Consider the following 10,740-nt stretch of genomic DNA (forward strand, 5'->3'; position numbering starts at 1 on the left):
ATACAGGGATTCTACTGGGTACAAAACGTTACAGATCATTAAGATCGCATCCTTTAAAGGATTGTACAATGATCACTCCTACAGAAAAGCAGTACAATCAAGGACTGGTGCCAGTGGCATGTCTGATTTCAAACAAGGAAAAACACATCATACCTGCTATCAAACACAGAGCAAGACCACTGGGTCTCTGGTTAAATTATTTAGGGCTTACAGAAGTTGTGTGAATATGAATTATTTTGCAAAGATAAGATAATGCTTCCGTCAGCCAGTGCGTCGTAGACTTTGTCTTCGATGAATGACATTTAGGCCAAATATAGTTATGTGGCGTTGTAACTATCATTTGTAGTCGTAGTTCTCATTGTGTGTTTTTAAGCCCTGTAGGGTTAAAAGGTCATGCTTCACAGTCCCCAAGTGCCCAATCATCACCGCCCGCCCTTGTGTACACCTAACACGAGGACGATCGCAGTGGATCAAGCTCGCCTACTGACGGTGATGTTGAACTGAAATGACAGACCCAGGATGCTTCTTCATACGTCAAATGGGCTACATACGAGAGCTTCTGAGCTACGATCGAACTTTGACCACTCCAGGAGAGTAACAAGAGTAAAAGCGGACTCTGTGATGCTGAATCATTAGCCTTTTGTTTAGACTAATAGTCTTTCTCAATCTTGGAATACCTCTGCACTGCAAATGTTAGTTATTTCCCCCACGTGGAGAGCCCATTAGTGCTTAAACTGCACACATGTTGAACCCGAGAAGAGCGAACACTACAACTGGGAACACGTGGGAGCATTGCAGGGGTAGTCGAAAAACAGGGATGGGGAAACCCTTCTATACTTGTCAAGGAAGTCACGTAACTGCGTCCGATTCTCATATGACACATCAGATTATTTGACACATCAGAGAAGACTCCGCCCCAATGTGGTGGGAGAGGACAAGCGCGTACACAGCGGCGAACACCAAACGGATAGTGTGGACGTGCTATGTTGCGACTGTGAAATTCTAGATTCGCAAATGCTATCCACAGTGCTGCAGTTTAGTGCAACCGTGGCATGTTCTTTAGAAAGCGCTGCTTCCACCTGCTAGGCAAATGGTTAAATTAAAAAAGGTGATTCTTTCTGTTACTGGAAAAAACAAACCTTGGATTGTTATATTCAACGGATTTAGAGGCGAAATATAGCGGGATAACAACCTTGGGTATCATGCTCAAACACTCCATGTAAATGTAATTTTACCCTTCTCGTGTTTTTATTTCATTCTAGAGGATTAGTCTGCTAAATTCAAGGGTAGCAATACATTTAGAGTTTATTAGCCTAAAAGGATAGAGTCGATGCCTCCCTATGCTCGTCTAAATGTAAATCAACTTTGCACTTGAATGTACACTTTTTTGACTTTCTGCAGTATGGATCAGCACAATAACGCAATCAGACTATAATTTGCAGCAGTCTGTTAGCCTACAGTGTTCGGTACAGAATGTCTTCTGTTAAACTAAGTGTATAGTCTGTGAAAACTAGTTTGAAAACGTTTTCAGTGGTGGGGTATTAATTCATACGTGCATGTACTCTTTACAGTTACATTTTAGGCTCTCATGTAATTTTCTTAATTTTCCTTACAACTACACAAAAGACATACGACTTTAACAATGGCTCGTCTGCGAAGAAGGACTTGTGTGGCTCTGTTTCTAATCACTCTTTTTGTGCTTGGAACTATGATGGGATTAAGAACTCTCAAACCAAGTGATGGATTCTCGAATTTGTCCGCCGGGGTTGACGTGTTGCCGGTAATAGCCGATAAAGTTAATAGGCGCTCCGTCACAAATGTCCTGCCCTCGTTCGGTCAAGCACACATAGAATCAAGCAACACAAAACTAGCGGGGTCAAACTCTAGTCCGGAGAAGGGTATATTCTATGATGTTCATATCTTTTACTACATGTGGTATGGGAACCCAGAGATGGATAAGAGATACCTGCATTGGGACCACATATTGGTACCTCACTGGGACCCCAAAATTGCTGCCAGCTATCCAAAAGGAAAGCATGCACCACCAGAGGACATTGGCTCTAGTTTCTACCCTGAACTGGGGCCATACAGCTCGAGGGACCCAGAGGTATTGGAGTCACACATGGAGCAAATTGGAGAGGCAGCAGCAGGTACAGTGTAAAGTGTGGTCATTACCAGTCCATGTTCAAATAAATGTTTGTGTTAGCAGGAGCGGTAGAGCATTAGCGCTAAGTTAGTGCAGTTAATAGGGCAAGTATCTAAACATTCAGCACTGAGAAGATAGACAGTTCCACACTTTATATTACAGTGAACAAAATACCAGTGGAACCTGAGCACAACTAGTCTAAAGAATTGTAAGCATGAAGAAACATTATATCTTTACCTATGTTAATTATTAAACATAAATCATTCTATTTATACAAATAAGGGTGCTTAATCAAAAATTTGTCCCTTCTAAACAATACCAGTCAACTACACTGACACCAGTGAAGTCTAGTTTCTCAGTGAGAACACTTGGTGAGATCAGTCTGCCTAGACAGCAGTGTGGTTAGGTCTGTTGGAGTGCACAGCTACTGTGTCTGTACCTGCGAAAAGTCTGTGGCATTACAAAGCTTTTGACAGAGTATGCCAAAACCAGAAATATCAGGGTATGTTGGACAACATCCCAGTAAACTGCTGTGGCAAGCTATTATATAAGCACCTTATTAGTCTTTAAGCCATTTTCTGAAAAATATATTTGTTGTTTAAATGATTTATTTGAGTGTGAGCCATTAAAACAGTATCTTGTCAACAATTGGCAATTTCCTGCCCTTGCTAACAGTTTCAAATAGATATCGACTGCATCTGAATTCCCCAAAACTAAGCATGGGTTAAAACAAAAGACTTTTTGGTAAACAAATTCAGCATGTATTAATCTGTCGTGTCTAGGCCTGCAAGTGTACTCTTCTATTTGAATTCAGGTGTTTTGGTGCTCTCGTGGTATCCTCCGGGTTTTGCTGATGGCAGTGGGGAACCCACTGAAGACCTGGTACCCTTGATCCTCGATGCAGCCCTCAGGCACAGTTTAAAGGTAAACATGGGTCATCTTCAATCAGCAAGATGTTTAAAATTCAAGTCTGTGTTTTCTCTGAACTTTCTTTCAACTACAAGTTTGTACATTGCCATTAGTGCCACATTACCATGGGGTATACAAGAAGGGAGGTGAGATGCTGGGTTACAACTTCAGTGAAACTTGGGGGGGGGGGGGGAACTTAGTAAGAACCACTTTTCTAAAATCTAATTAGGATGAACATGCCATCTGAGAGTAACCAAGTGACCTCATGTTCTCCTATACCTTCTTCTACTGTACAAAAGCCCTCATCAAACTTTTATCCTCTGTAATCCATATTACACTTCTTTGTAATCTAATCCATGTAACATCAGCACTCCTCATTAAGATGCAGAACGAATGACTGAGAGGACCTTGTATGTTATATGACCCCTTGTACATTCAAATGTTCACCCACAATTAGGTGTAAACTAATATTTTCACATCTGAAATCATTATTTGAGCCTTTGTGACTTCCAAACTGATGTTGGCAGCTCTCTTTCTATGTGTTTAAGATAGCAATACTTTGTGCTGAGGTTCAGTGTATGAGCCTGTCACATAACAACACCTCTGGGTTGTTGTTAGTGGTTTTAAACAGCTGTCCACTAATGGTAGTACTATGCACTCTGCTGAAGAGTGATTGGTTGATGTGAGGCTTGTGCTTGTGTGAATGAGAGTGAAGTGCTGAGCGATGAGAGAGAGGCATATAAGTGCTGTTGAGTCCCATTAATAATATGCACTTTTTCTCAGCATGCCCAGTCATATTGTGTGCAGTACAATACCTGTGAGCAACCACTGCAAAACTCTTTCATTGCAAAGCCGACCTTTCTAATGAGTTACACCACCAACTCAGTCACTTTTAGATGACTGAAGATTTTCTAGAATGGGGACCTACTGTCAGGTGGTTGTCATGTACATCACGAAAAGTGAGAAAACTGGCATGAATCCATATTATCATTATCAGGATCTAATAAATTCATGCATGTTTGCAGTCATACTTTGCAGGTATATAAAGTAAACATCCATAAACATACCAAAGTAACACAGGATACACTAAATATAAATGCTTTTGCTATACAACAAAACACATTTACCTTGGCCAGTGAATCTGAAATCTCTTCTGGAACTGCAGGGTGCAAAGACAGGACACATCACACACCCTTATTCACTCATACCTATGGACAACTTACAATAGCTAATCCACCTATTAGAATGCTTGTGGGTGGTGAAAGGAAACCAGAGCAACCGATGGAAACCCACACAGACACTGGTAGAACCTGAGTCATTTTACACAGATGGTAATCAGAGCTCAGCGTCAAACTCTGACCAATGACGTACGTATTACCGTACTGTTGGCAGATTTTTTTTTTTATTCAGAAAAATGGATAGGCTTCAATTGTCTCATCTACAAATATTAAATCCACTCCCTCCAGTATGTCCAGATCTACATACTTCAGCTCTGCTGAGGAGAAGTTCACAGGCTAAAAGAATATCAGGGGTACTAAATATGCTTTGCATATTTTAGAAAGATAGCACATTAAGTATTTAGAGGTGAATTTAGTCCACTGGAAGGTGGTCTGTATGCAGCAAAATAATAGAACGGCCGATGAGTGGCATTAGGCATATCAGGCATATCTGAAAATGGGGCAGAGCAGCCACAATCCTCCAGAATGAGGTTTGATTTGTGAAAGTTCTATGGAACAGAAGCCAGTGACAAGGTTCACAGGTCAATGGTTGACTGCGCCTGAACATTTCAGATCCAGAAGGGTTTGAATAATTCCAGACAATAAATAGAGCATGTCACGGGGGAGGCATAGTGATATTCCCTGCTGTGCAATATTTCAAGGAACAATGCCATATTTATGTGAGTCATATCATTCTTCACCATGCTTCAGTAAATTTGAGGCAGAAATTCACATTACTCAAATTTAGTTTTTCATGTGTTCTGTCAGGAAAGTTCTTCTATAAGCTTTCTACTGCCATTTTGCGCACAGTGATAAGTGGTCTTGTGCCTTACTGCTTTTGTATGGCAGCAGGATATCAGATATTGTCATGGTCTGTCTTACATTCACTATTAGGTGTTCTTCTGGAAAATGAGTTGTTCTCGGTCACTGGCTTCACCCATTTGATTAGATATGATGCCCACTCTTTGTCACACACTTTGTACAAAGGTATTTACAGTACTGACCTCATCAAATGCTGCACTTATTAAAAAGTATAAATGTACACCTAAAGGAAAGTTAAAAAAAAAAAAAAAAAAAAAAAAAAAAAAAAAAAAAATATATATATATATATATATATATATATATATATATATATATATATATAGATGGCATATATTTAATTTAAAATGTTTTTCTTCTGCCTGTTGAAGTATATCCTTCAACAGTACTCAGTCATTAAACTAAAAAGGAGGATGTACTAACTACAATTAGGTTTTAAATATTAAAAACTAATGAGAGAAAAAAAAAATATTGATTTGAAAATGATAGGTTTTACATTATAATCCATTACTGTGCATTTATTTGCCATTATCTACATGAGTGACCCAAAACCCTACAAGCCTCATACTCACTTGGTGTCACCATGACATCAGGTGTGGGTCTGATGAGGAGACCTGTGTCTGCTGTAGTAACTGTAAATGAGGGCTGAAAACACTTCAGTATTGCCCCATTACATCTACTTTGGCATCATCCTTAAATGCAATAGAACTTAACTCATCAGTGATGCTTAAGAAACAACACTCTTTTTTGCATCCAGTGGAAAAAAGAACAGCCAGGATGCATTTCTGAGAATGTCCAGGGTGGTTCTAAGAATAATTCATTTAGGACGTGGTCAGAGGGCATATGTGTTGACTGCACTGACAATATGCAGATTGTTATGTCAGTGTGTGAGGTGTTGAAGTCTATCCTGCTAATGGGTACATTCAGCATTTCACAGAGCATTAGCCATACTGTTCCCTAGTGTCCACTGCAAGGTCTTTTATGCTGATGATATGTACAACATTACTGATTAGTCCAAAGGCCCTTAGGAAGCTCAGTGTTTATAGGTAATCCTATACAGACCCCCCCCCCCCCCCCCCCCCCCCCCCTCCAAAAAAAAAAAAAAAAAAAAAGTATACATAATGTATAAAATAGTTCAAATACAATTCTGGGACATTCCTCAATTCATACCATTCATACCCTAGGATAAAGCAATTTTCCACCCAGTCTATAGTACACACAAAGCACTCAAGGCAAAATGTGACAACTAGGACACGTCTGAATTTAGCTTGTTCTGGTTTTGGATGTATGAGCATATTCCTGCCAGAAGCAAAGAAAGGCTTCAGTTGCAATTCAGGTTTGAAAGAGATTAATGTCAGTTATGGCCTTAACAACATGGAAGTGAGAACTAATAGCAAAAGGATATAATGATGTTGTTTAATATTACAGTCTATATCAAGATTAAGAAAATATTTTCATATCTAAAAGATCTTGTTTTCTGTGTTTTTCATGGTTTCTTTCTAGGTGGCATTTCATATCCAGCACTACAAAGGAAGGACTGATCATAGTGTATATAACAGCATCAAATACATCATTGACAGGTTGGTATGAAACTCCACCAAACCATTTCCCTTGTTCCCCTCACTACATCTAACATATACTGTATATTAATACAGTGTGTTTTTTTCAGTGCTTGCTGAAAATGTAGTCCAAGAAATACCTTTATGCATTTGCACTTGTTTATGCTAATGTGGTAAGTGCAGCCTGTGTCAGATTGGACATGGGACATACTCTGACATCAGGATCCTCTATTAATACTTCAAGCCATAACATAACAGCAGCTCCCATAAATACAGAACCGCAAAATAATAGCCTTCTGCTTCTGTGTGTTTTGTGGAAGATAACAGGGTACAAAATTAAAGCTATGTTTTCATTTGTTCAGGTATGGAGATCACAGTGCTTTTTATCGCTTCACTACCAGCAATGGGAAAGCCCTGCCTCTTTTCTACATCTACGACTCATACCTGACTCCTCCTGAGGCCTGGGCAGAAATGCTGAGCCCCACTGGCTCCCACAGTCTGCGAGGCACGCTGTATGACAGTGTCTTCATCGCACTGATTGTGGAGGAGCGGCACAAGCATGACATTCTCGCTGGGGGATTTGATGGGATGTATACTTACTTTGCTTCCAATGGCTTCTCTTATGGCTCCTTGCATCAAAACTGGAAGGGCCTCAAGGCCTTTTGTGACAGCAGCAACCTGCTGTTCGTGCCAAGTGTGGGGCCCGGCTATGTTGACACCAGCATACGGCCCTGGAACAACCACAACACTCGCAACAGGGTGAATGGTCGGTATTATGAGACTGCCCTGCAGGCTGTGCTGAATGTGCGGCCCGAGATCGTAACGGTTACCTCCTTCAATGAATGGCATGAGGGTACACAGATTGAAAGAGCAGTGCCTAAGAAGACTGTCACACGCTTGTATCTGGACTATCAGCCCTACAAGCCCAATATGTACCTGGAGCTGACCAGGAAATGGGCAGAGAAGTTCAGTAAGGAGAAAGAGGAATGGCTCATGTGAAGGGAGCAATTGCTTGAGGCAGCCCAGTTTAGAAATAATGCAGAACCATGGGGTGTGCACTCTGATGTATTTTAAGGTAATTTGTGAGTGTTTAGGGTACAAAAACACTCCAAAGATAAGGTTATTGTAAATGGGATATGTGCCATAACAGATGAAGGATTCATCTAATCACTAAGGATTTCTGTGGTGACCAACTCTTTAGAGAGAAGATAACATGCATGGACACACTCACTCCCCTCCTGCTGAAGAACTGTGTCCTCCTGTAATTTGGGTCATTTATTAAAAACCATTTTACAATATTACAAACACAAATAATATGGCTACCGACATCTGGAGATCTCAACGAAATAGACCTTTCCTGGATGCTATTTTTTTTTTTTTTCTGCAAATGAGAAATTTGACAAACTACTCTGACATGGCTCTAAAATATGTTTGAAGCCAGTTAGCTCTTCAAGTGTAAAATCTATTCTTGTCAACTTCTAATATTGTAAATATATAATAAATACAGTCAGATATAGCCTCCATAATTTCAAGGCACTTGGGATTTACTCGAATATGAGCAATAAATGTTAGCACACTAAATAAAATTAATCTTTTCTATGTGCAGCCTTACTTAATACACATTTCCTGTAATTTCCCCATGGAAGTCAATAAATTTAGCACACAGAAGAATTTTGTTATTCCAAGTAATGGCAACCCAAAAAAATAGGGGGATTAGATCATCCAGGTATTTCATTGAATAAATGGTAAACATGACACAAAATATGTTTAAAGCTGCTTGTTTTTAAAACATCAAACTATAATGGCATTTTTAAAGTCCTGAAACACCACAAAATCAACCTTCCTGGTGAAATGAGTGAGGAAGCAGCCTCTTCAAAAAAACAAAACAATGTACAAATAAACAAATCAGTGTACAAAGTAAATGGATTAAGATGTACTTTAATTTGTATTAGTTTACATACATTCTATTAAACAAACTGGCACTGATTACTGACATTTGCAATATTGCAGAACTAACCAAAACTGTGTACAGTCAGATGAATAAATGAAGCATCTTTGGTCCTCAATGAAACAGAGCAGTGTTACTTGCACCATTCACATTAGATCCATCTTTTGTTTAAATTTTCAACAACTCTTCCAGAGAGTACGGTATATCAAATGCAAATAAATAAAAGATTGAATGAAAAAAAAAAAAAAAGAAAAAAAAAAAGGAAAACACTTCCTGCTAGTTGCAAATTTGATGCTAAAAGTCCAATATTCTGTGTTATGAGAAAATAATGATTCCATTATTATCCACCAACAAAAGTATTAAACACTTCGATGTGCTGAGAGACGGGCCTAGAAGGAAATAAAAAGATTTACCAACTTTGTTTCAGTGCGTCACCTTCATAGTGGATAAAGTCCCAAAAATGTATGATTTACTCTTAAGTAAAAGCCCAAGATATCCCCAATCATGTCAAAGTGTAAAATCCAATAGGTAATAGGTTAATATTCTCATTGATGAGTATGATCCAATTTCCTGAGATTTTCTGGCTACTTTCAGTTGGGTTCTACATCCAAATACTTAGAATTTTCTTGGCCTGTGTTAAACATTCATGGGTTGTGCACATCAGATAGGCAGTGGAGATCTAAAAACGTATTAACTAAAATAATCCTTTGATAATCCACATTTGTTCTCAAGTACATCAACTGTGGCCAAACATGCGCTGTGAGAAAAAGAAAACACACAAATGGTTAAACATGGAAAATCCACAATTATTACATTTGTGAGTGGAAATAAGAATAAAGGATTAACATAGTATTAACAGCAAGGGTAGTACGTGTAATTTATTAGCCATAAATATTTAGATTTTAACAATTAAAAAGTTGATATTTTTGTTTAGAGGAGGATGCTCACCAGCCAGTTCTTATGATACGATATTTGTCAGGGACAGAGAGGTCTACCACTGTTGAGCCCAGGCGACTCTGGTCTGCAATAGGTCCACCATCTACTACAACGGCCAGGCTTGGCCACAGTTCCTCAAACTCCTAATTTTGCAGGATATAATGAAAGCAAATCCACAATAAAAGCATATCCACATCTGATCCCTTGAGTAGAGGGCAAAGCTGTAATCAAGTTCTTTACTCACATGAACAGCAACAGTGCTGGCCTGATTACTAACATTAGCACTTGTTAGAGCAAGTGGCTCATTACACATCTGACACAAGCGTCTTATAAATGGGTGGTCTGGGATGCGGACTCCTACAAGCTATGGATCAGTCAAACACACACACAGTAGTGTGACAATTCAAAGATATAGATAATGTGCTTGCCAGATATTGTAAAAATATAGTGCATTTACATGAGGCATCACCTTAGTAAATGGATTGAGGTCCGAGTTCAGTGTGGCAGACCTTTCAAGGACCAGTGTTACTGGACCAGGAAACAGATCATTAAGAAGCTCTTCTTTTACAACCACTTTACAATACCTGAAAACAAAATATACAATCAGGATGTAATAATTCAAACAAGGGAGCCAAATGAAATGGTAGAAAACTCACTTATATATGTCTTGTACTTCTCCGACACAAATGGCTAAAGGTTTATTGACATTTCTCCCTTTGATATTATACAACTTCTCAATGGCTGCTGAGTTTTGAGCCAAGCAAGCCAAACCATAAATTGTGTCTGTAGGAACTGCCACAACGTTTCCATCTTTTAACGCCTTTGCTGTTGATTTCAGGATTTGTAGTCTATCTGGATTATATGAAGGAAACAAAAGAATGTGTTTAATTCATTAGCCAGCCAACAGACCATACACTAGTTGTATTGCCTCATTTTGTGCATCGGCTAATATTAGCGGGACCTACCTTGTTTGTCCCCGATTTGCGACAGTGGCCCATTTGAAGCTTGCGGTAATAAACGTAGAACCGTTGCCTTAAGTTCTTTACACATAGCTTCTATCCTGGCCAGGTTATGAGGGTATACATGTGATAAAAATAAAGTACGAACAAAACCGTACAAGCTCATAGATTACTATATTCAGTAACGTGACCGCATCCTGGCCTTTCGTAGTAAACTCAGTGAAGCCGGCTATAGCAATCCTTAGTA

At 39.2% G+C, this 10,740-nt stretch overlaps 2 protein-coding genes across 3 annotated transcripts; one reads left to right on the forward strand and one right to left on the reverse strand.

Moving 5' to 3' along the window:
• Positions 1-1,642: 1,642 nt before the first annotated feature.
• LOC113578076 (glycoprotein endo-alpha-1,2-mannosidase-like protein) lies at positions 1,643-7,649 on the forward strand. The gene is made up of 4 exons (XM_027011076.2): positions 1,643-2,150; positions 2,961-3,070; positions 6,595-6,671; positions 7,013-7,649. Exons 1-4 carry the CDS (start codon positions 1,643-1,645, stop codon positions 7,647-7,649), a joined length of 1,332 nt encoding a protein of 443 aa, XP_026866877.1.
• Positions 7,650-8,570: 921 nt separating this feature from the next.
• On the reverse strand, positions 8,571-10,738 carry yrdc (yrdC N(6)-threonylcarbamoyltransferase domain containing). 2 transcript variants are annotated; one of them, XM_027011036.2, is made up of 6 exons: positions 10,500-10,738; positions 10,191-10,386; positions 10,004-10,118; positions 9,779-9,898; positions 9,547-9,677; positions 8,571-9,355 (listed from the first exon to the last, which is right to left on the reverse strand). In XM_027011036.2, exons 1-6 carry the CDS (start codon positions 10,657-10,659, stop codon positions 9,289-9,291), a joined length of 789 nt encoding a protein of 262 aa, XP_026866837.2. In that variant the 5' UTR covers positions 10,660-10,738; the 3' UTR covers positions 8,571-9,288. The 2 variants fall into 2 exon arrangements, with proteins under 2 accessions (XP_026866837.2, XP_026866838.2); XM_027011037.2 differs by lacking the exon at positions 9,779-9,898.
• Positions 10,739-10,740: the final 2 nt, after the last annotated feature.

This window comes from Electrophorus electricus, chromosome 10 (genome assembly GCF_013358815.1).
Source record: "Electrophorus electricus isolate fEleEle1 chromosome 10, fEleEle1.pri, whole genome shotgun sequence".
Taxonomy (NCBI): Eukaryota; Metazoa; Chordata; class Actinopteri; order Gymnotiformes; family Gymnotidae; genus Electrophorus; species Electrophorus electricus.

Coding starts and splice junctions, on each gene's coding strand:
- LOC113578076 (XM_027011076.2), top strand. CDS start 1,643: ATGGCTCGTCTGCGAAGAAGGACTTGTGTGGCTCTGTTTCTAATCACT. Junction 2,151..2,960: donor AATTGGAGAGGCAGCAGCAG/GTACAGTGTAAA, acceptor ATTTGAATTCAG/GTGTTTTGGTGCTCTCGTGG. Junction 6,672..7,012: donor ATCAAATACATCATTGACAG/GTTGGTATGAAA, acceptor TCATTTGTTCAG/GTATGGAGATCACAGTGCTT.
- yrdc (XM_027011036.2), bottom strand. CDS start 10,659: ATGAGCTTGTACGGTTTTGTTCGTACTTTATTTTTATCACATGTATAC. Junction 9,899..10,003: donor ACCTCAATCCATTTACTAAG/GTGATGCCTCAT, acceptor ACTGATCCATAG/CTTGTAGGAGTCCGCATCCC. Junction 9,678..9,778: donor CCAGCACTGTTGCTGTTCAT/GTGAGTAAAGAA, acceptor CTGCAAAATTAG/GAGTTTGAGGAACTGTGGCC.